The 25,970-nt window shown below is 42.5% G+C and overlaps 1 protein-coding gene across 2 annotated transcripts in view; it reads right to left on the bottom strand.

Moving 5' to 3' along the window:
• Window positions 1–12,057: 12,057 nt before the first annotated feature.
• The window catches only part of Cdc123 (cell division cycle 123), a 52,212-nt gene continuing 38,299 nt past the window's right edge, over window positions 12,058–25,970 (bottom strand). For both annotated transcript variants that reach the window (XM_059263557.1, XM_059263558.1), the window contains 5 exons: window positions 24,889–25,011; window positions 23,887–23,915; window positions 15,985–16,113; window positions 12,880–13,017; window positions 12,058–12,309 (listed from right to left, as the gene is read on the bottom strand). In XM_059263557.1, coding sequence (XP_059119540.1) covers window positions 12,283–12,309; window positions 12,880–13,017; window positions 15,985–16,113; window positions 23,887–23,915; window positions 24,889–25,011 — 446 coding nt within the window. In that variant the 3' untranslated portion in view covers window positions 12,058–12,282. The remainder of the gene's footprint in view (window positions 12,310–12,879; window positions 13,018–15,984; window positions 16,114–23,886; window positions 23,916–24,888; window positions 25,012–25,970) is intronic.

Raw genomic sequence — 25,970 nt, 5'->3', positions numbered from 1 at the left:
GCACATGCCTGGCTTCAGCGGCTTTCTTTTGGGATGAAGGCAAATTCCATAACCTGTTTCTTCTGTTCTTAACTCTAAAGCCAGAACCATGTGGCTGAAGTTGCCAAGTTCTGCTGCTTACTGTAGCTGGAACATGGCCCCCTCATTAAATTACATCTTTACCAGCTTTCTATCCTTCACTGCCTAAGCTTGACTGTCCTGAAACTTGCTCTGTAGACCAGGCTGGCCTCAGACTCAGAGATCCACTAGCCTCTGCCTTCCAAGGGCTGGGATTAAAGGTGTGCCCCACTATATACAGCTCTAAGCTTTTCTTTAGTTCATTTTCACAAGTTGAAAACTTAGCTGGGTGGGATCTTGTCCTAAGGTCACCACTCCCTATTATGGTGATATTTTATTTGTATTAAAATGTTATTTGTATGTTAATAAATAAAGTTGCCTGGGGGTCAGAGCTATTAGCAAGCCATAGGAAAGCAGGGCAGTGGTGGCATACACTTGTAATCCCAGCACTTGGTAGGCAGAGCTGGGTAAGTCTCTGTGTGTTCAAGGGTACAGCCATTATTGGATACACATGCCTTTAATCTCAATATCAATCATGGAAAACCTGGAGGCCTATACAGACAGGCCGCGACGAGGCGGTCATGTGGTTGGGTTTACAACCAATGAGAAGGCAGAACAGGAACTCTATATAAAGACTTTAACACAGGGGTAGCTCTGGTTTGGAGAGGTAGGACCACTGCAGGAGGAAGGATAAGGTTTTAGCTCTTAGCTCTGACCTCTTGGCTTTCTTCTTTAAATTGGTTCTGTGTTTCTTATTTAATAAGAAGGTTGGTTACATCTACACCCTATATTCCATTTCTTTATCCATTTTTCTCCTTGAACACAGGATTTCGCTCCCTTCCATTTCCTGATGCCATTCTTCTTCTCAAAATTTACTTTTTGTAATATACCCTGCTTAGCTCGCTCCTTTTCATTATAATCATCATTAGAGTTACCACTAATAACCACACAACAGAATCTATACTAGGCTGTTTTGAGATTTTTTTCTGCCAACAGAATTAATCCAAAACTCTTAACTTTAGCCCCAGGCAGACTCTTTGGCAAGGGCAAAAGGCAGCCACTTTCTTCACCAAAATATCACAAGAATGATCTCTAGGCAACATACTAAAATTCTTCTCCTCTGAAACCTCTTAAATGGCCCCCAACAGTTCAAATAACTCTTAACATCTCTGCCTTCCATGTTCCTACTAGCATGGCCTATTAAACAGTGCTTAAAGCATTCCACTGCTTTTATAACCCAAAGTACCAAAGTCTAAATTCCTCAAAACGAAAATATGGTCAGGCATATCACAGCAATACCCCAGTCCCTGGTACCAACTTCTGTCTTTTTTGTTTGTTTTTTGAGACAGGGTTTCTCTGTAGTTTTGGTGCCTGTCCTGGATCTCACTTTGTAGACCAGGCTGGCCTCGAACTCACAGATATCCGCCTGGCTCTGCCTCCCAAGTGCTGGGATTAAAGGCATGCACCACCACCACCCAGCTCCAACTTCTGTCTTAGTTAGGGTTTCTATTGCTGTGAAAAGACAACATGACCACAGAAACTTTTTTTTTTTTTTTTTTTTTTGGTTTTTCAAGACAGGGTTTCTCTGTGTAGCTATGGAGCCTTTCCTGGAACTCACTCTGTAGACCAAGCTGGCCTTGAACTCACAGAGATCTGCCTGCCTCTGCCTTCTAAGTGCTGGGATTAAAGGTGTAGGCCACCACCGCCCAGCTCTTTTTTTTTTAATATTTATTTTATGTATGAGTGCTTTATCTGCGTATATGCCTTTATGCCAGAAGAGAGCATCAGATCCCTCTGAGATGGTTGTGAGCCACCATATGGTTGCTAGGAATCAAACTCAGGTCCTCTGAAAGAGCAGCCACTGCTCTTAACCACTGAGCCATCTCTCTGGCCCCATAGCAACTCTTATAAAGAAAACATTTAATTGGAGTGGCTTGCTTAGTTTCAGAGATTTGGTCCATTATCATCATTACAGGGAGCATGGTGGCATGCAGGCAGACATGGTGCTGGAGAAGTAGCTGAGAGCTTTACATCTTGACCCACAGTCATCAGGCAGAAAGATAGACACTGGACCTGGTGTGGGCTTTTGAAACCTCAAAGCCCACCTCCAGTGACACACTTGACCCAATAAGGCCACATCTACTCAAAAAATGCCACACCTCCTAGTCCTTCTAATCTTTCTCAAACACTTCACCAACTGGGGACCAAGCATTCAAATAGATACACTATGGGAGCCATTCTCATTCAAACCGCCACACTAGTTATCCAAGCAAACATGTCCAGGTCTTGCTATGAAGGGACCTTTACAGATGTACTTAAAGCCTCTATCAGTCAGGAGAGGATATCTTCCTGGGCCTGAATCAATCCACTAGAGGGCTATGAAAGCAGATCTGCTGGGGGATGTCTTTTGGTATGCTATGAATATATGTCATTCCCATTGGTTAATAAATAAGCTGCTTTGGCCTATGGCAAGGCAGCTTAGAGGCAGGCGGGAAAGGAGGGAGAGGAATGAGAAAGGCGGAGTCTGGAGAGACACTGCAAGCCGCTGCCAGAAGAAGCAAGATGTGAAAGTACCAGTAAGGCACGAAGCCGCATGACAACTTATAGATAAATAGAAATGGGTTAAGTTATAAGAGATAGCTAGCAAGAAGCTTGAGCCATAGGCCATCCAGTTTGTAAATAATATAAGCCTCTGTGTGTTTACTTGGGACTAAGCAGCTTCAGGATGCAAATGGGAGAAATTTGTCCTGACTGCAGGCTGGGCGGGACACAGGAAAACTTCTGACTACACAGATCTGTGGCTTTTCTGTAGGAAAGGCAATCCTACCTGGACAACAAGTAAAGCCAATGGCTGTGAACTTCCAGACCACGTTTCCCTTCCTGCCTGCCCACAGAACTCCATTGCTCAGCCAGCCTCTCAAAGGCAGAGGTCAATCTCTTATGACAAGTACACACATATAACAGGGACATTTTAAATACACATGCATGTGTTATAGATGTTTATTGCACCCTAGTCAGCCTCTCTGGTTGAATTCCAATACATAGTTAATTACCTTGTTTATGAAAGCTGGCAAATTATGCTGAGGGACATGTACTGTAAAGGAATTAATTATATCAGCATGATGGTTAGAAATTATAGTCACTAGTAAAGCTGGGGCTTTTCCTTTCTTGCAGTACAGTCAGTAAATGTTGTGAAAGAGCCCCTGCCCTGCCTGAAGGGTGGGCTTCTAATCTTATTTGATGTGACTTAACAATGCGTTCTCAATCAATGATCCCTAGAAACTGAGTGCAAAATCATTCTGAGGAAAGTCTGTGTGCTTACCAGATTCTCAAAGATCCATTTCTTACCAAAATAGAATAACAATGGTGTATGTTGAAGTTATGTCATTTATACTCATTTTTCCCAGTGAATCTATCTATATGCCTTATGAATGGGAAGTCAGTCTTTCTATTGCTTACCTTGTTCAAAAATTGCTATTGGCATTTTAGTTATTATTATTATTATTATTATTATTATTATTATTATTATTATTATTTTAAGAAAGGGGTATGGAACAAACCACTTGCAATCAGGAGAAATACAGTTTAAGTCTTTACTTGATTAAAAGTCCATAAATACAGGGTGAGATGATAGCCCCTAAGAACACTACACATTAAATATAGTCTCAAATAAGGAAGGTAATCATTGATGCAGAAAATACAATTTAAGTCATCTTCAGTTCATATTGAGCCTGAACAAAATTAAATGATGATAAATTAGAGAATTTCAGTAGTTCTGTAGAGCCAGCTTGGTGGTGGACACCAGCAATCCTAGTGCTCAGATGCTGAGGCAGGGGGACAACAGTTTAAGGCCAGCTGAGCTACACAGGAGGATTCTGCTCAAGAAAATAATAAAACAAGGGCTGAGGAGATGGCTCAGTGGGTAAGAGCACTTGGTATAAAAGGAAGAGGACTAAAGTTAAAATCTCCAGCACTCACATAAAAGCCAGGCATGGCCATGAGCACCTGTAATCCCAGCATTGGGGGACAAGACAGTCTGATTCTGGGAGCTTGCTAGCTAGCCAGCCTACTTAAAACTCTGAGTTTCAGTAAGAAGATCCTGTCAAAAAGAGAGAGAGAGAGAGAGAGAGAGAGAGAGAGAGAGAGAGAGAGAGAGAGGAAAGAAAGAAGAAAGAAAGAAAGAAAGAAAGAAAGAAAGAAAGAAAGAAAGAAAGAAAGAAAGAAAGAAAGAAAGAAAGAAAGAAAGAAAGCAAGCAGAGACTGGTAGAGGCAGACATTGGACACCTGTGGTGGTTTTAATGAAAATGGCTCCCATACTCCCATAGATCTACAGGGAGTGACACTAGTTGAGAGGGATTAGCCTTGTTAAAGGAAATGTGTTGATGAGCATGGACTTTGAGGTTTCAGAAGTTCAAGCCAGGCCCAGTGTCACCCTCTCTTCCTGCTGCCTGTGGATCCAGATGTAGAACTCTCAGCTACTCTCCAGTACCATGTCTGCCTGTGAGCTGCCATGTTTCCCACCATGATGATAATGGACTAAATCTCTGAACTGTAAGTCAGCCCCAATTAAATGTTTTCCTTTATAAGAGTTGCCATGGCCATGGTATCTCTTCACAGCAATAGAAACCCTAATTAAGATAATACCTTTCTCTTGCCTCATTGTGCATACACATGAGTGAATATATCCCCGCCCCCCCCCTGCCACACACACACATACATACACCACATATATACACAAAATCAGACAGGAAGAAAAATTAGATTGCTAAATATCCTTCATTTCTTTTGTTTGAAGAGAGATTTGTACTGGATATATTTGGAAAAAAAAAACCATGAGCGATCTAAATTCACACTAAACAGTCCCCTTAGGACATTGAGTCATTTCATAAAAGATTATAGTGAAGTTGTTAGAATCAAAGCAGAGTCGTCTATGACCATTTTAACTATGACAATGAAAAATAAAGCCGGAAGGTTTGAAGAGAGTGTGCTCACAGTTGCCTGATTAGAGTTAACCAATCACGAAGATTCACAACCTTGCACAGAAAATAATTCTGTAAGCTGTCTATTCAGTTTTGGACTGTTACAAAATTTGATTCAGCCTACCTGTTAAATTCTATTTACTATTTTGTAAAATCTTCACCAAGATAAGTACTGGAATCATTATGCCCAAGAAAATAATCTTAATGTCCTTTCCTAACTGGTTCCTCTCTCATTCTTTCCCATTCTTAAAGGAATAAGATCATATTTGTACTCATTTTTCATTCCTATGGCAAAATGCCTGAGGTAAACAAAAGGAGAAAGGCTCACTTTGGCTCAGAGTTTGAGAAGTTTCCATCTATGGCTGTTGGGCCTGTGTTTTCGGGTCTGTGGCCCATCTCTGCAGAAGTGAATGGGGGAGGATCTCCATTTACCTTGTGTGGTGTAGCATTTACCTCTGAACTGAAACATTTCCATCCTGCAGGGAGGATTGTTAAGACTAGGAAGTAAAATAACTGACAAGTCTCAGGAAGTCCCTGAAACTTGGGGTTCGCAAGGTTCCTCCCTCCACTAAACTATACACACAGAAGACTGCTGGGGAGAGAAGGGACTGTTTGGCCTGTTGAGCTGCCTGTAAGTCATGCAGAAGCTTTTGAGTTGACACCTAGGGTAGGGTGGGCTTTCAGTGATGCTGCTGCCTTGAGTTGTGCATGCTTCTGTATGTCACCCTAATAAAGGCCAGGCATGGTAGCACACACCTTTAATCCCAGCACCCAGAAGACAGACCAGCCTGGTCTACATAGTGAGGTCCAGGACAGCCAGAGCTACATAATAGAGAGAACTTGTCTCAAAAACAAAACAAAGCAAAACAAATTAACCCTATTGGTTCACCAAGTTGGACTTTAATCTGTTGCTTGTTCCCTCCCTATCTGGGGTGAGTAGCCATTTGTTCGTGTCAGGAAGTCATACAGCACCTTCAGACTGGTCTACTGTTAAGGGGAGGGAGGGGGAGAGAGAGAGAGAGAGAGAGAGAGAGAGAGAGAGAGAGAGAGAGAGAGAGAGAGAGAGAGAGAGAGAGAGAGAGAGACAGGGACAGGGAGAGGGAGACTGGGGAGATGGTGCAATGGTTAAGAGAGAGAGAGAGAGAGAGACAGGGACAGGGAGAGGGAGAGGGAGAGGGAGAGGGAGAGGGAGACTGGGGAGATGGTGCAATGGTTAAAAGCACTGGCTGCTCTTTCCAGAGGACCTGGGTTCAGTTCCCAGCACCCACATGGCAGCCACAACTGTTTGTAATTCGCTCAGGGAACCACCCTCTTCTGGTCTCCACAGGCACTGCACACACATACATGTAGGCAAAACACCCAAATACACAAAATAAAAACATTTTCTTAAAAATTTTTTTCAGAAAAAGGAAGAGGAGATGAGGTAGAAAGAGTGGAAGTGACTAATATCCCAACATTCTCTTTATATCCCAAATAATCTAACTTCTATCTAAAGGTTCCACCATCTCCCATGGGCTATCAACCACTCTTTTAGCATATGGAATTTGGAGATCATTTAAGATCCAGACAACTTAAGAGAGCATGCTCCACCCACTCATCTACATCAGACAGTTCTGTACCAGCCCTGGCCCCTCCTTTTCCCCTGAGCCTGTTAGCCCACTTCCATTGTGGTAACTGAGTCCCCAAGGGTTTGCCTGAAGACTGGGAAGCGCAGAATCAGAAAGTCACACCTGACAAGGTCCTCATGTTCCATCATAACATGGCAACAGTGACAGGACAAGGTGGAGCACAGGGAAGGGTGTGGGGAGGCAAGAGAGGTGACCTGGAGAGCAGGAACTGATCTACTCTTGTGAGAAATAGTCAAGTCTCTTCAAGAAGACATGAATTCCTCCTAAAGGTCCTACCCTTCACCACTGCTACAATTGAAACCAAATCCCAATGAGTTTGAATCCCCAGCACTCATGTGAAAACCAGCATGGTGGCATCAAGTGTAGCCCGTGCTCTGTGGATGTGGACAGGAGGATAACTGGGGCTTGCAGATTCCTAGCTGAGCTCTAGGTACTGTGAGAGACCATGTCTTGAGGGAGAAGGTAGAGAGCGATGGATAAGGTGGAGAGAGGACATCTGATGTCCTCCCCTGATTTTCATGGGTGTACATGAAGTTCTCGTGGCTACTTTCTGCTCCATGTGTCTCAACTCGAGTACCTCTGCCTGACAAGTTCCTCTTCTCATCAAAGTGGACATCTATCCATTTGACTCTTCATTAGCGTTCCCTGTTGGTCACTATGTCAACTATTACTTGTTTGTTTTAGTTAGGGTCATGCAGACAAGGACAGCCTAAAAGTCCTAGGCCCAATAAACATTTGCTAAATGATTGAGTCCCTGGTATAGTACACAGAACTTAATATTCTCTGTTTGCTTTTCCAGTTTATTTGTATTCAGAAGTGTTGCTTTATTTTAGATTTCTCCGATTAAAGGAAGTTACCTGTGAAAGAATTATTTCTTTACATAAGACTCATTGTCTAGCTCGATAACATGGAACTTTTAGCCACTTCTACTATTTCCCTACTGTGCCCTACATTCTTCCTTCTCAAGCTTCTTCTCAATGCATACACAATATGTCTGATTATGAATGAAGTGGTTAATTGTTGTGTAGTCTACTTTTGTAACATGCCAATCAAAACTGTTCTTTATAAGCCAAGACATCCATGTTTATACAGTAATCCTATTTTTAAAATGTCTAAACACAGCTATGTCACTGCTCAAGATCAACCTGGTTAACAGTAAACACAAAACCACACTGCCCTATCTCACAAGGTTATTGATTCCTTCACTCAGATGTGTGCAATGAATCTGTACTTACGTTAATCTTTTTTTTTTTTTTTTTTTTTTTTGAGACAGGGTCTCACTGTGTAGGCCTGACTGTCCTGGAACTCACTCTGTAGATCAGGCTGGCCTCAAACTCACAGACATCAACTTGCCTCTGCCTCTCAAGTGTTGGGATTAAAGACATGTGCCACCAACACCTGGCTTTTTTTTTTTTAAACTTATGTTGACTTTTAAAAACAATTCTTTGTTGAAAATCCCAATGCAATAATAATAGTTGGTCCTGCTTGAAACTCATCTGTAGGAAAATATTAAGACTAAAAAAATTTACAGAAAATTGTTAGAACACAAAGTTTTGCCCTGGTTTGCAACTTTAAGTTTTGAGACATGCCCTCCTCTGAGCAGCAGTTTTCCTGTACGCTAAAGCAAGACACTAACCAAGGGCGAAGGAGAAATCGTGGGAGGAAGCAAGGCGAAGAAACGGCTGAACGATCTCTAAGGTCACCACGCACTCCAAATTCTTGACTCAGTTAAATGGAAGTTGATCTTAGTATAGAGGTCCAGAGTAGACAGATAATATTGTCACACCGTGACAGGACCTTCCCACCGCTGTACTGCACAAGAGCTCTGCACATGCTAGCTCATTTAACATCTATAAATATTTGATTATTCACTTCCCACTTTACAGTCAAGAAAAAGTGAAGACCAGGAACACAACCATGTAAAGTTACACAATGTTCTTGGCCACCAAAATGACAAATGGCTGAGTAGAAAGTTGGATGATTTCAGAAAGTGCAAATCAAAATGAGACTTAACATGGAACTCTTGGCAAAGCTTACTGCATTCAGGAGGTCCCTGCTGCGTGTCCTGGCCAGCAGCAGAGTAGACTGGTTTACCCGTCCCTTTCCAAATCAACAGTCCTTGTTTCTCCTCAGAAGGCAAGATTTCAGGACTCACTAGGCAGCCACATTCCAAATCTAATACACCTCAAAGAACAAATCAGAGTAACAAAGGAGAACTCAAAACTAACCTTTTGCCAGGCATGGTGGCACACATCTATAATCTCAGCATTTCGAAGCAGTGACAGGATTAGGAGACCAAAGTCAGTTTTGGTGTCTTAGTCATGGTTTCTATTGCAATGAAACACCATGACCAAAAAGCAAGTTGGGGAGGAAAGGTTTTATTTGGCTTATATTTCCAGATCATAGTCCATCATTGGAGGAGGTCAGAACAGGAACTCAAGCAGAGCTGGAACCTGTAGGCAGGAGCTGATGCAGAGGCCATGGAGGGGTGCTGCTTACTGGCTTGCTTCCCATGACTTGCTCAGCCTGCTTTCTTGTAGAACCTAGTATCACCAGCTAGAAACTAGTACCATCATGGGCTGGGCGCTCCCGCATTGATCAGTAATTGAGAAAATGCCTTACAGTTGGATCCCATAGAGGCCTTTCCTCAACTGAGGCTCCTTCCTCTCTGATGACTCTAGCTTGTGTCAAGTTGACACACAAAACTAGTCAGTACACTTGGCTATCCAGTGAGTTCAAGGCCAGGCTGAGCTACATAAGATTCAAATTGAACAAATTGAAACTAACCTTTAAGCAGTCAAAAATTATATTGGAAATGAGATTATTTCCTGAATATTATCATGCATTTAACATTTACACTAGGATTATTAGCTATATTAGGTTTACTAAGGAAACAATATACACAATTGTGATGGCTATTTTTGGCTGTCAACTTGACTGTATCCAGAATGAACTACAATCCAGAAATGGAGGGCACACCTGTGAGATTTTCTGCTTGAAGTGGGCGAGTCAACTTCTAGTCTGGACCTTTGAGGTAGGAAGATATACCTTTGATCTGGGCCACACCTTCTGCTGGAATCCTTTATAAGGACATGGAAGAAGGAAGCTTTTGCTCTTTGCCTGCTTGCCCTCCTCTGGCTAGCACATCCATTCCTTCACTGACATTGGAGTCTTCTTCAGAATACAGAAGACCAGCTGAGACACCCAGCCTGTGGGACTAAGCAACTGCTAGATTCTTGGATTTTGCGTTCACAGGTAGCCATTGTTGGACATGCTGGACTGCAGCCTGTAAGTCACTGCAATAAATTCTTTCTTTATATATATTCATTCTATAAGTTCTGTGACTGTAGAGAACCCTAATAACAACATTGTAAAGCAGAACAAAGGGTAAATGCCATAGTTTCATTATCAGGAAAATTGATGTAAAAGTTCAATGTGTTTTATACCAAGAATTGTACTGTTTATAATGCCTTGCCATATTTTGCCTGGGTCTTTTGATCTTGTCTAGTCTGTTTTCCACACCTCCATTTTTTTTTTTTGTGCATGTGTGTGATGCACCCACAAGTGTGTGGGTATGTGGTGCCTTTGCATGTACCTCCTGAGACCAGCAGGATGTTGGGTGTCTTCCTTCATCACTCTCCCTGCTGCCGTGAGGCAGCATCTCTGGGCCAGAAGCTTGCTGTGTCAGTCAGGCTGGCCAGCCAATGAGCTCCCAGGATCTGTCTTTGCCCCCCCAATACGGGGGTAATGGGCAAACACAGCCACGCCTCACATTTTACATGGGTGCTAAGGATTCTATTCAGGCCTTCATGCTTGCACATAAGTGCTCTTACACACTGAACCATCTCCCCAGCCCCTTCCATCTTTCTGAACCAGTGAAGTACCACTTGACAAAGGTAGTTTCCAGAGCTATGTTTAAATCAACTCATAATACTAATTTCCCTCTATCATGGGTTGAGGCACTGCTGAGCATCTAAAAAAGAGCAACATTTCAAAGCACATTTACCACAAACAATTATTTCTTAAAGGCGGTTGATATGCTGAATTCAAAGACCAAGTGAGCATATAATGCTATAAAGATAACTAAATAACAAAACACCTTTAAATCATTTTGCATGATGTCAAACATGCTCAGTAAGGGGAATCTGCTTCACATTTGTGTGTATGTATATATATATATATATATATGTATCTTGTATATGCAGAAACATACCTGCAACATTTACAATATTCATTGCAGCACCTTAGACAGACAGCCTGGGAAACTAATGTCTGTTTCCTTCCACTCACCTGGGCAGACAGCGAGTCCAAAGCAAATGAGGCTCCTTTAAGGCACGAGAGAATAATTACTAAAATGGTGGGTTTTTAATAAAGCGGCTCTACCACCCTCCAAAGTCCAATATATTTTTAAAAGGCCAAATTACAATCAAGTCTATGATAATTTCACTAATACATGTTGGAATAATTATCATAAATGAAAGATGTCATGGTTGCTTGATAGTGAGAAATCTCTTATTTGTCCTTGTAAGTATGCCCACACAGAAGTTAAACTCCAAGGAAAATTAGAATTTTCAAGTCAAGAAAAACATTTCCTATCGTAATATAAGATCCTACTTTTACATGGGAAAGTAAAGAATAATCCACTTCTTTTTATTTTAAAATTTGCTTATTTATTTTATGTGTGTGTGTATGTGTGTGCACGTGTGTGTTCGTTCACATGGTGTGTGTGTGAGTGCATGGACGTCAGAAGGCATTGGGAGTCAGTTCTCTCCTTCCACCATGGCTTCCAGGGATCAAACTCAGGTCGGCAGGCTTACGCACCTTTACCACTGAGCTATCTCTGTCCACACTCAGGCTCACGCGCCTTTACCACTGAGCTATCTCAGTCCACACTCAGGCTCATGCACCTTTACCCACTGAGCGATCTCAGTCCACACTCAGGCTCACGTACCTTTACCCACACTGAGCGATCTCAGTCCACACTCAGGCTCACATACCTTTACCCACTGAGCTATCTCAGTCCACACTCAGGTTGCAGGCTCACGCACCTTTACCCACTGAGTTATCTCAGTCCACACTTCTTTACTTTCTAAATGAATGTTTTTAGGTCAGCACACAAAATAATGTGTTTCAGCATGGCATCACCATACACATATATCATTATAGTTTGTTCTGTCATTCCCCTGCCCAGCTCTACAGGCCCCTGCCCTGACCCTCACAGTGGTCCCTTTCCTTCCCTCAGCACTCACTCCTGCTTTCTCTTTACAGGACATCTACTACCCTCCCCTTCCCACGTCATTCAAGCTCTCTTCTTCTCTCTCACCATCTCTTACTATTTCTGTAAAGCATAACTCTGACCACCGACCTGACAGGTATAAAAATGGAAAGAAATGTATTTCATAAAAGTCATTTTATTATCAGAACAGTATGCTTCCTTATGTTTAAGGTCTGTTTATTATGTGATTTTTCTTATGAGTACCAATGTGCCTTCATCTTTCCCCAAGTGAACATATAGGAATATAAAAACCTATGACTTTGCACACTGCCCTCGACACCTCCATCTCGTTTGGATCACTGGGAGCTGTGTTTCCTTCTTCTATTTATTCTCAAGGCAGCACTCAGTCGTCCTCTTGCTGATTTCTTTTCTGTAAAGGAAACCAAGAGTATGTTGAAGAAGCATATTCTAACTGGAATGTTTGCCCAGCCAAAGTCACTGTTTCTGTCAGAATGTGTCATTTTCTGGAGGTCTTCACAAAAGCTGTGGCTACAAATTATGGAAAAAACATGCTTTAACTAATTTGACATTGACAACCCTCAGGCATCTGAATACTTTCTTCTCTTTCTTACATGGTGCACACACTCCGACAAAGAAACATACATGGAAACACATATATTCACAATCACCATGTAGTAGCAGAGGAGACTTGGTCTTCAGGCCCCACGACAACATACATACTTCAAAGCTGGCAGTATGCAAATTTTTCAAAATGAGTATGTGTCATAAAAGTATCTTCTGCCATCCTGACTGATAAATTATCCCTTCAGCTTGTAGTTCCTATTTACTTACAAAGTGGCCTAATTCTTTCACTGTGGTCCTTTAATTCGTAATTAGCGATAAAAGTCCAGGTGGTCTAGGACTAAAAGGAAATGTCACAGAGCACACTTGAACCTCAATTGAAAAGGATGGCCAGCACATAAACTTCCATATACTCTACCAGCTTGAGAAAATCGATGAGCTTGTGAGCATCCTCCCCAGTGGAAAGGTCCACGAAGTCCTTGGGTAGTCGGTAGCTCAGATAGGGGCTGGGCTGTACTGTGACTTCACTGTTTGTACAGCGGAAAGCCGGTGAATCCTTTACAGAGAGAAAACAGCCAAGTCTGTCATTGTTTTTAAGGTCTATTTTCCAAACTTAAAAACGACACTAGCACAATCTCAATGCCATTGTTCTCTTCTGTACTACAGAAGGAAGAAAACAAGATCCTAAAGGAAGAGAAGGTGCCAGAATTTAAAATAATTCTACATGGTCACTAGAAAGGGAATAGAAAGCCTTTCAAAGTAGTGTTCCCTTTAGAGCTGAGAGGTCTCTAAGAGCTGCCTGTGTACACACTCTAAGAGTGTGCTGTGGAGAAGCTCCTGAGCAGGACAGGGCCCAATATTAGTACCCTTGGTGTCCAAGCACTCTCATACAGGCCAGAACTCTGTAATAATTATCACTTTCTACAGGTGTGCAGTTGGGAGGTATGCTCCTGCAAGTACTTTGCCCTTGGGGAAGTAATTTGCCCTTCATCGTGAGGGCAAATGAGTACCCTGATTTCCATAATCTTTTTATACCCCTCTTAAATCATCTGCCATCACACTGTCTATATGAACTGCAAGTTCATAGGTCACTAGTCTTCCAACTCATTCTTTAGTACATTTGGTCAAGTCTTGCGTATGATATTTACATGTTGCCTTGTGCCAAAAAGGACTCCAGAGACAAAAGGTCTTGGCTTTAGACTTCCCAGGTGGCAATTATCTAGGTGAGGATGGTTGGTGTCCAGCAGAGGAAGACAAAACAGGAACCTGAACAGGTTGTGACCAGGTAGCCCTGAAAAGCAAGCCACACCTTACACAGAAAACCCAACTATTTGACAAGAGTCATGTGCTCTGTGCGGGTTTTGTTCTGGGAATGGGAGATATAGAGTGGGGGACAGGGAGACAGATGGTCAGTAATGAACAAATCAATGACCAGACTATGTCAAGACAGTGAAGGAGTTATGGAACCAAAGAGCTATGTGCTAAGACAACGATGACCATTTTAGAGGGATGGTCTGGAGGCTCTTTAGAGAGGGGCCATCTGGGCTGGAGATGAACAGGGAGCAGAGCAGGCTTTGGAGCCTGTGGAGATGACTAGATCAAAGACTTTCAGGCAAAGCTGGGCTTTTCAGGCTTCTTAGGTCTCTAGAGTAGAGGGAAGTCTGGGTCTCTATGGTCCAAGGACAAGCAGGGCAAATACTATGGAAAGAGCCAGGAACCAAGTCCTTTCAAGTCCCAACCTCTAAGATTTAGAAGTAAATGAAAGACTGTGTGGAGAACAACCATGTAAAAGCACTTCTGTTGAACAACTATGTCTCTCCTGCTTGGGTAAGTAATTCCGTCTTTCAGTTTAACAGCTCATTACTCTAAAATACCAACAGTGACAAAGTTCCTTCACTGGTTGATATGACACACACGAGCAGTGTCTGGCACTGTGTTAGCCCCACAGATGTACCAAGGACAGGAGACACACCATCCTTAAAAACCCTGAGTGCAGGAGGTAGCACATCAACAGGTGCTTGAAATGGTTTGGCAAGGACCACATTCGGCTGAATATCAATCTCACTCAGAGGTGCAAAGGGAAGGCCAAAGAGGGCCCAGGACAGAAGAATGATGAGTAAGGGAAAGCTGAGTGAAATAAAACTTGCTCCTCATAAAGGCAGAGAAGCAGCCAGAAGAGCAGGAAGAGAGTGTGTATCCCTCCAAGAAAGAGATGGTGAGAACATGAGGGCACCTGCCAAGCATCAGTAAGAGAAGGGCTGTGTGTCTGTTATCAGAGGTCAAAAGTCACTTAGGGCCTTTGCCAAAGGCAGGGTCTACGGAGTGCCAGAAGACTAGGAATGTGGGGTGACAAAAGTGAGGACAGGCAGCAAGAGACTAGGGAGGTGGGCTGTGATGAGACACAGCTCCCAAGCTCTTGCAGCAGTTCCCTAACTGGATTTAGTTAGGGCTGGCTGTTGAGCATGGGTGAACAAAGGCAACTTAACTGCAGCCTCCACTGAACAGAACTCTTCCTCTCCCAGCAACCACTTACTTTGCCTGTAGCTCCTCAGGCAAGCGTGTTTAAGGATAGAAAAAGGTAATACAAATTTGTTTAAAGAGAGGTTAGCTGTGAAGATGGGAAAAAGGATGAGTGTAGTTGCATAAATAAATGTGGTTAAAGAAAAAAAAATTAAGATGAGAGCTACATGAACCTGGCTGAACCCTAACAGATAGGAGTAGACAACAAGAGGGTGAAAAGGAAGGAAAGAAGAGGGTGAAAAACACAACATGCTAAGTTCATCAGAAAGCTCAGGGCTTAGGAGGACAGGCAGGGGTGAGCTCAGGTCTTAGGAGGACAGGCAGGGGTGAGCTCAGGGCTTAGGAGGACAGGCAGGGGTGAGCTCAGGGCTTAGGAGGACAGGCAGGGGTGAGCTCAGGGCTTAGGAGGACAGGCAGGGGTGAGCTCAGGGCTTAGGAGGACAGGCAGGGGTGAGCTCAAATCTTAGGAGGACAGGCAGGAGTGAGCTCAGGTCTTAGGCAGGCAGGCAGGGGTGAGCCCAAGGCTTTGCAGACAACTGAGCTGAGTAACTTCTTCCTCTAGAGGGACTGAAAGGATCTGCTAAGAGGAAGATAGGAACAATGGTTGGAAGAGGTGGAACCACCTAGAGACTACTGATGAACGCTGACCAGGACAGGCATCACAAAAGAAAGCAGAGGTCACTCTGTGAAGAGACGCTGCTCTGGGTAGACATGCAGCCACTACTCTCTGTGAACACTCAGCAGGAAGCAAGGACCAGAGAAGCGGTGATAAGAACTGACTGAGGGTCAAGGTTCTTCCAAGTGAGCATGACAGGCAGAGCTAAGACAACTAGAGTAAGTAGAAAAACTCTGCTTTCCAGGTAAAGGAATGAGCCACATGGACACTCACTCTGACAGGAAGTAGCAGCTAGCAAAGCTGTGTCTACTGGACTCTTTCCCAGTGGTCCAGCTCCTGCCTACTCAATCAAGGGCGTGGTGAATGGACTGAAAAGGTTGGTCTTACCTGCCCCTGATCATCCCCTTCACTGAAGTCACCTCTTAGGTTGTTCTCAGATGTCAGCTCTTCCCAAGTAAACAACAATGAGTCTGTGACTTCCCCAAATGGATTAAAATCAATCAGCCATATTTTCCCCTAGAGCACAGACAGAAAAAAATCAGCTAAGTATAAAATAAAAACAAACACAACCTATACTCTTTTATTAAAAAGGCATTTTCCTATTATGGTCCCTTAACTATCATCTTAAACTCTTGGGAACTATTTAAAAAATCATTCCTCAGTGTCCCATCCAAGAGTCCCCTGTCAAAGCAGACAGAGCTAAGGGGCTGACTGATGCAGAGGGAAGAAAAACCAGTCAGAAGGGCCCCATGAGGGCCCACTTAACACACTACAAAGAGGACAGAAATTTTATTTTTTATTTTAGTTTTCAATGTGGCATTTAGTTTGCACATATGACATAGATCTTGAAAGCACATAAAGGGGAGATGAAAAAGATTCTATCAGCTTTTGAAAGGCATTTCTTCTCTTCAGAGACAGTCTACTAGACGCTCACCTAAGGGAAAGAATGCTCTAATTGTTCAACTGTGCCAGAGTCAGGGAGAGCTGAGCAGAAAGTGGCCAGTAGAGACTTATCTGAACCGGGAATGTGCAACCCTAGGAAATCAAAGCCAGTGCATTTGGTCACAGAGCCATTTGGGACAAAGTAGACATGTTTACTTGAAATTTTTATCTTTCTTCTTCTGGATTGCGCTCTCTCTCTCTCTCTCTCTCTCTCTCTCTCTCTCTCTCTCTCTCTCTGCGTGTGTGTGTGTGTGTGTGTGTGTGTGTGTGTGTGTGTGTTGGTTAGGGGTACATGTATACAAGCCAGAGGGAGATGTCAGCTGTCTTCTTCAAATGCTCTCCTCTTATTTTTTGAGACAGAGTCTGTCACTGAACCTGCAACTCACTAATCAGGCTACACAGGCTCAGCAAGTCCCAGGGACCTTCCTGTCTCCCCTTCCCCAGTACTGGAATTACAAGAACATGCCATTGCACCCAGCTTTTCATATGTGGGTTCTGGGGACCAAACTTAAGCCCTCAGGACTATGTGACAAGCCTTCTGAACTGAGCCTTCACCTCAATCCCTGATTTTCTACTGACATGTTCACTTATTATAACAATTAGATGTTTTATTATAAATGTGAAACTCTCATGTCTTGATCAGATAGCTGTATGTACAAATTTGGACATGCCAAAGGAAAGAGAATGCTGTTTTCATCTAGGCTAAAACAACATTTTAGAGAAGATGAGATACTTTAATAGGGCTTACTTCAGAAATATCCAGTCAATGGCACGGAGGCATTGAGAAGTTGTCACCACATGTCATGTGAGCAAGGTTTCTTCTATTTAATGTAACCCCAGGAGAAATCCTACAACTTTCTCTTACCATTTGAGTCACTGGCACATCAGTCTGGCACCCACTTCTATATTCTTAGCCCATATGAGACAATACTGGCCATCAGTCAGCCTGGCATGGCACCACACTTGTTTGGGGGCTATGAGTAAGACAGCTTTAATACACTGCCTGTTGTTTTAACAACATGGTTATCTTCCTCTCCAAATTCTTTCTTCTTGACTTTTGCTGATTTGTTTTTTGAGACAGGGTTTCTCTGTGTAGCCCTGGCTGGCCTGGAACTCACTCTGTAGACCAGGCTGGTCTCAAACTCAGAGATCTGCCTGCCTCTGCCTCTGAGTGCTGGGATTAAAGGCGTGTGCCACCACTGCCCGGTTCTACTTGACTTTTTATCACCAACAAAACCATCTCATTATCAAAAAGAGAAACTCTCAAAAGTGTGATACGGGCTGGAGAGATGGCTCAGAGGTTAAGAGCACTGACTGCTCTTCCAGAGGTCCTGAGTTCAATTCCCAGCAACCACATGGTGGCTCACAACCATCTATAATGAGATCTGGTGCCCTCTTCTGACCTGTAGTCATACATGCTATATACAAAATAAATAAATAAATCTTGAAAAAAATAGAAAATGTCTTTTAAAAAAAAGTGTGATACCTGTTAGCATAGGAATATTGACTTCTATAAACTAAACTATATCTCAATATAAAAACCAAAGTAATCTAATTTAAAGACAAAAACAAACCATCATTGGTAGCTGGCAGCATTTGCTCCAAAAGCCAGATGCCATTTCTAAAAGGCCCCAAAATAAAGTAAGGCAGCTGTATCGATGCATAAAACTGTGCAGAATTTTATGGTTGAACATGCTTTTTATGTGACATCTCAAGTCATCCTGAGCAGATAATTCCACTTAGGGAAATTCATAAGAAACAGAGTCAGACTAATGTTTCTTGTATCAACCAAATGACCACTCATCAAGTAAATGTCTCTGAACTAGGCACTGCATACTGCTTTGGAATATAAAGATCAATCAATAACAAGATCACAACACATTTCCTAAACAACCAAAACCCAACACCACCCACAATAAGGAGCACACTGGTTGGACAGAAGCAACCTCAGGGTGTTTACACCTGAGATTACAGCAGAGCAGAGGATCACCTGGCTGGCTGAGGGACTAAGACCCACCCAGAATGTGGGCACAAAGTCTGAAGAATGGGGCCTCAGAGGGAGGGAAAATAAAAAGCAGACAGAAGCCCACAGTGCAGCACTGGGCCCATGCACACTCTCTCTGTTTCTCTGCTTCCTAGCATCCACGAGCTAAACAGCTCTGCTCTAGCACCTCTTTCTCTGATGTCTCAGTCACCAAAGGCTCACAGTGATGGTCCAAGTGACCACGGACTGAAACCTCTAAAACTGTGAGCCAAAAATCCATATTTCCTCCTTTTATTTACATCGTATGTTTCTTCAAAATAATAAAATGCTGACACAGAAAATTTAGTGTTATCTAAGAACAAAACTTCAAAGTATATTACTTAGAAACCAACAAAATTAGAAAGCAAGATATTTTAGCATACATTGTTGTTCACTAACTAATAAATCAAGTAGCCAAAAAAATTAGGATTTTTTTCCATGTGATAAAGTCTACACATATATAAAAATAAACAAATAGCACAAAAGACTCCATTTTCTCCTAGTCAGTGCATCCATTTATCACTCATTGCCAATATTGTTCATCAGCATTCCCATGCCCTCCCCCAAATGTGTTGATTTTCAAGGGATCCTCAAGCACCATTTCCTCCAGGAGCTACAGATTTTAGCAACAAATTTGATCTAGATATAGCTACCAGTAGAATACAGCACACACAAGCCAAACCTCCTTTGGCAAGCACATACAGAAAGTTTCCAGGGGCATGATCAAGTTACAAAGCCAAACTTACAATAGCAAGACTCAAAATTAAACATATATTCTGTCCAGAAAGGAATGAAACTGCAATTTAATAACAATACAGCACGTCACAGTGGAAAAGATGAGAGAGGGACAAAAATGATTTCTTTAAGACTCTAAAATAAGAGGCAGATAGACCTCTGCGAGTTTCAACCCAAATTGCTCCACACAGTGAGTTCTGAGTTCTAGACCAGGTAGAGCTACATAGCAAAACCCTGTCTCACAAAAAAGAGTGTACATAATGACTCTCAATTCTACCAGTATATTATCATCCCTAAGGGAGCTTCTGAAAACGTTTTTCAATGCCCCATCTCAGACTTATTGAATGGGTGGGTCACCAATGTGCCGAGCAGAGAACAGTAAGACTGTAGCACTGAATCAACTTGCCCAACCAGAATAAAGACAGACGTGTCAAAGTGTCGCCAGGTACAAACTCATTTCAGTTGTATTTCATGAACCAGACCACTTACATACATGAGTTAGCTTTCTATAAGAATAGCCACACAATAATATATTCAAGAAAGTGTCCAACAAACTCTTATATATGTGCCATTGAGTAACTGCAAATGAGTTTTACAATATGGTCTAAACCTCTGAACAGAAACTGTCATGATGTTTAGACTGGCGTGCTTCTCACTTTAAAAATGTGACAAGCTTCAGATCCTCAAGATCTCAGCTACCATTACTCTTGTACTCGTCCAACTCACGTTAGGAAATTCCTCAACTCTTACAGGCTAAACAGCTGCATCTACCTGTCAGCCCTACTAAGTCAGTGATAGGACACTTGCCAGGGACAGAAGAAGACAGCTTGCCAGATTCCCACATTTTCAACTGCCAGTGTATGAAATAACCGGTTTAGTATCTGTACAATGTGGGCAGAGAACACATACCTCATAGCATTATAAAGAGAGATATGGAATTAAATGATACTAAAAGCCCTTTGGGAAAAAAGCATGTTCTAGACAGTAGACTGGGTTTATCCTGCTCTAATTGCCTCGATGCTGCCTGCAGCAGCCCACTCCTCACAAACATTTACATGTCTGCCACTTCCATGTCAAGATAATAAATTCCTCCACTGTCCGAGGTTGTCTTGTTTGAAGCTTCCTGTCAGAATCGCAGCAGCTAGCACAGCACAGATTCATAAATGATGGCCCTGTGAGTGATCTGCCAATGTCTGTAGTACGAAGCAGAGCTGAGCGATAGCAAGGACTCTTGCCTGCAGGATCAGATTTCTATTCATAAACTCACCCCCGCCTCCCACTCTTCTGAGGTTTATCTCCACAACGCTGAAACTTTCTAAAACATCATTCCTTGTCTTTACCCCATTTCATCTATCCTTTTGTGTATGTGTGATGTGCATACATGTGTGATATGTGGTCACATATGTACATGTATGTACACATGGAAACCAGAGGCTTACATCAAACTATCTTCCTGGATTTCTCTCCGCTTCACTTATTGAGGCAGGGTCTCTCACTGGACCCAGAGCTGGCTGATTTGGCTACTCTAGCTGCCAGCCTGTCCCAGAACTCCTCGTCTCTACCCTGGAGAGCTGTGTTTACAGGTGTTACACCATGACCTTCTATGTGGTTCTGGGGACTGAACCCCGATCATCATGCTTGCGCCACAAACACTTTATCCACTGGGTCCTCTTCCCGGCTCCTAATTCATCTCATTTTATAACCCTTTCTATTGCTTAGTATCTACCATCACTCTAGAAGCCAGAGAGGTGAAGGACGGGAAATGTTTTGACTTAATAGGAGGAAACAGCTAACAGTTACTAGGAGGCATGATTCTATGGGCCACAGTCCTTTGGTCAAAAAGAATTCGAAGTTGTGACAGGCACCACAGTCACAGTGAAGCAGGAATGAGACACCTGATGGTGAACAGGCCAGACATGGGAAAATATATTTGCTATCTTCGAATAGCTCAGTCATCAAGCAGGAATCACAGGACAATATTCAGACCAAAGCTTCTCTGAGATCACGTGGCTTAGACAGTGAACTCTCTGCTGTGGGAAGCTTGGATTAAGTCAAGCCTTTGTTTTCTTCTCATCGAACCAGTTTGCAACACTTTTTTTTTTTTTTTTTTTTTTTTTAGGTTTTTTCGAGACAGGGTTTCTCTGTGTAGCTTTGCGCCTTTCCTGGAACTCACTTTGTAGACCAGGCTGGCCTCGAACTCACAGAGATCCGCCTGGCTCTGCCTCCCGAGTGCTGGGATTAAAGGCGTGCGCCACCACCGCCCGGCCAGTTTGCAACACTTTTAAGATGTTAATTGAAAGTGTTAGAAGTTTCTCAAAAGAAGACATACAGATGGCCAACAGACACAAAAAAATGCTCAAAACCACTCACCAGAGGTGTGTAAATTAAAGCTCCAATGAGATGATACTACCTCACGGCAGCCAGAGCAGCTGCTATCCAAAAGAACAAAGGTAATAAGCGTTGGCAAGGATTGGGGGACAGTGAGCCCTCATGTATTGCTGGGAGCAATGTAAGCTATCCCAGCCCATGAGGAACAGCGTGGAAGTTCCTCAAAAAGTTAGAAAGAGGCCTGCATCTCAGCCTGCAAAGGCTCTTCTTTCTGACAATGCTGATGACCTGGGTTTGACCCCTGGAACCCACATGGTGGAAAGAGAAAAGCACATGCAAGCGTGTCCGCACTCTCACACGTTATCAATGTAAAAATAAAATAAAATAAAAATGGAAGCACCGTACAACCCAGCAATCTCGGTCCTTGGCATACATCCAAGGAGGGGAAGTGAGTGCCTGAAGAAACTGCTGTCCTCCCATCTGTATCTGCAACACTATTCACAACAGCCTGGAAGTGTGGACAGCCTAAGGGTCAATCAGCTGATAAATGGATAAAGAAAATGTGATCCAAATACACAACAGAATAGTGTTGAGCAATAAAAAAAAAAAAAAAATTGCTAGCCAGTTGTCTGAGCCAATACGGGTGAGCTAGAAAGCCTTACGTAAGTGAACTAAGCCAGGCAAGGGCAAATACCACATGATCTCATTCATATTTGAAATCAAACCTGGGATCTCACAGGAGTCAAGAGTAGAAAGGTGGCTACCAGAGGCTGGGTGGAGAGCAAGACGGGCAGAAGTCGATCAATGTACAAAGTTAATAAAGAGGAATAAGAAGTTCTGATGTGCTACTGCATATCAGGGTGACTATCAGGACGTTCAACCTTTTAACATTGAGATAGGATATTGTCATCTCAAATGTACTGGGTCCCATTCCTAGCTATCCTGGGACACATGTGACCACAGGCTGCAGTTTGGAAATGCCTACTAGATAATGATGATGTACTGTGTGGTTCAATGAACCAAGAGAATTTTGAATGTTCTTACCATAAAGAAATGACAAATATTTGAGTAGAAAGATGTTTATCCAGAACTAAACATTACACAGTGCAGACATGTATTGAAACGCTAAATTCGTTTAATTTTTACATTTTTATGTATTAGATAAAAAATAAATTTAAGTTTAAAATGTCAACCTGGGGCTGGGGAGATAACTCAGTTGGTAAAGTGCTTGCCTCACAGCCATGGGGGCCCAAATTTGATCCCCAGAAACCACAGAAAAATGTCAGGCATGGTTGGCACACATTTGTAAGCCAGTACTGGGGAGGTGAGACAGGAAGACCCCTGAGGCTCACTGCCCAGCCGGCCTCATTTAATTGATGAGATCCAGGCCAATGACAGTTGCTGCCTTGGTGGAGACAGGCAGCATTTCTGAGGATGCTACCCGAGTTTATCCTTTGTCTATGCGCACAGCCCACATCCACATGAATACACATAAATAAACATGTGCAGCTTTCACACACACACACTTAAAAAAATTCAAAGGATAAATCTATTAAAGGAAAAAATAAAGAATAAATGTAAACAAATTCACATCTTTAGTCTAAAGCAAGTCATACAAAAAACCTTTCAGTTGGCTTTTAAAAAAAAAAATTAAGGCCAGGTGGTGGTGGCGCACGCCTTTAATCCTAGCACTCGAGAGGCAGAGGCAGGCGGACCTCTCTGAGTTCGAGGCCAGCCTGGACTACCAAGTGAGTTCCAGGAAAGGCGCAAAGCTACACAGAGAAACCCTGTCTCGGAAAAAACAAACAAACAAACAAACAAACAAATAAATAAATAAATCAATAAAATTAAGTACCAAATGACAAATTCCTGGCCACTTAAACTGTATACAATGAATCATTTTCAGCAGAGCCAGATCTCCCAAAAATTGTGAAGAAAGACATAATGTAGCCACTTATTTATCTACTTGTTCTTTTACTAGTCCCTGCATTTAGGGCACATGGTCATAATCCTAACACACAGGAGCAAGGGCAGGAGGGTAATGAGTTTAAAGCCAACCTGGTTCCAGGCCAGCAGAGCTACATGGAGAGACTGTTGCAAAACCAAAAATACTGAGTTTATTTATGTTGGGTATACTACTGTAAGGAACAGCATCGGCTTGAGGACACATATCCTGAGCAGCAGGCCTTTCACAACCTTAATGGCTGGGAACTACGCTCGCCATTCCTGATTTTAAAGCAAGTTAACTACAGGCTACTTACCCTACTGTCTCTGTATATATCGAACACAACTGCAAAGAAGAAAAAGCTCAGTTACTAATAAACTAATACTTTTATAATTAATATCTCTTTTTGAAAACTCAAGTACACTTTATTACTAACACAGCAGATCATTAGCCTTGAATACTTAATACTTCTAAATCTCCAAACTCAGTCAGTAATGGTGGCCCATGCTCCTTAGCACTGGGGAAACTAAGGCAGGAGGATTGCTGCAAGGTAAGGGTCAGCTTGGACCAGTGGTATCCAGGCCAGTGGACTACAGTGTGAGACTCTGCCCCAAAATCACAACCATTAACTGACTCACTGATGAAATAAAATTCCAGACATAGCGCCCTGTGCTGTGTGCCTTGTGTGACTGCCTCCTCCTTCTCTGCAAACGAATGCCAACATCATCTGAACCAGCTGCTTACATGAGCAGAGGAAGCTATCACCAGAGAAATACTAATAAAAGGAGCATCCATCACTTATCTGAGGCGTGAAATGAGTAAAATTTGTCATAAGAAAGCACAAAATGTAATTATGAGACAGCACAATTCATCTTCTTTTTTAATTAAATCTGCTATGGAACCCAGTCGAGGCAAGTAGAAAAGGCATAAATCATAGGTCTAATTCTAGGTTATTCAAAAAACTCTCTTAACATACCATAAACTTTCAGTTCCTCAAAACAACCCAGCTGTTTGCTCTGCAGTCACTGCTGTCTTTGATTATGCAGACAGAAGCTAAAAGGAGAAGCACTCTGCTCTCCACACAGATCCTGTGAAACGCACAAACATCTCCAAGCACGGAGAGAGAACTGCCTTGGAATCAAATAACATTATCTAATTAAATGAGGTGAAATGGACACAGAAATCATCAGGGATAACAACTGGTAATATAGTAACATGCTAAAAGCACGGACCTTTGAGCTGAGTGTTAAAGATGGACCACAGTGAGTGAGGGTTCAGTAAGCAGTCTCACATCACTGCACCGACAGAGAATACTCACAGTCTTCATCTAAGAATTTATACTGTATGTGTTTCTTGAAAAAGTCTTGAATGCATCTACAGATTTCTTCTTTTTGTTTAGAAATATGGTCATAGTATTGCGTGTAGTCCCTCTGAGAAATACCTGACAAGAAAACATTCCACGGCTGTTAGTAGACGGTACTCCTAAAGTGCAAACATGTAATTCAAAGTAGTAATCAAAGCCGTTAAAGCTGGCCAAAAGACCAAGCAGGTGAGCCCTGCAGCACAATGACTCAACTACAAAGGTCACGTGGACAAGTAAATCTTAAGCTCCATACTGCCATGCATTCTTAATTTTGGAAGTCGTTATTTTATTTAGCAGAATGGAAAGAATTCAGTTATAAAAAGGCTTGTTGACTAAAACATGCAAGTGGCAATTCTAAACCTGTGCGTATAAGCTTTTGTTTTCCTAAGACAGTCTCTTCAAATCGAGATCCTCTTCCAGTGTGGGAGGGGTAAAACAGCCCTCTCACACACCTGTCATGTGCACGCTGTATTTATAAAGCAGTCTACTTTTCCTGTTTTGGGGAAGCTATCTGTCTTCAGAGGCTGATCTTTCAAGCTACAGAAAATCAAACATTCCTTTTTTAAAAAAGTGATTTCCAAATATACTGAAGGGGATGTTGTATGAAGCCCTCAATACATTTAAGTCCTAGGGAAAAGGTTTCTGCTGTAAAGAAAGGCTTCCAATTCCTCAGCCACACACTCAGGTCTCTCTCTTCAGCATTCTTAAACTAAGGAATATCTAACAGTCAAATGCCTACATTTATTTCAGTTAGGGAAATGAACGCCAATGTCACATTCAATGAACAGTGGCGAGCATTCAGTTACTCTTTGTCCCCTTTGTTAACAAACTTATTTTATAGAAAACATGCGTTAGCTGATGAGAACCAATGCAAAGACCCACAGCCAAACATTAGGCAGAGCTCGGGGAATCCTGCAGATGAGGGGGAGGAAGGATTGTAGGAGCCAAAGGGGTCAAGGACACCACAAGACAGCCCACAGAAACAACTAACCGGGGCTCACAGGGACTGAACCACCAATCAGGAAGCCTGCATGAGA

The sequence above is a fragment of the Peromyscus eremicus genome, chromosome 5 (assembly GCF_949786415.1).
Source record: "Peromyscus eremicus chromosome 5, PerEre_H2_v1, whole genome shotgun sequence".
NCBI classification, from domain to species: Eukaryota; Metazoa; Chordata; class Mammalia; order Rodentia; family Cricetidae; genus Peromyscus; species Peromyscus eremicus.
Note: the sequence above shows the minus strand (reverse complement) of the source record. Positions and strands in the feature narration are given on the sequence as shown.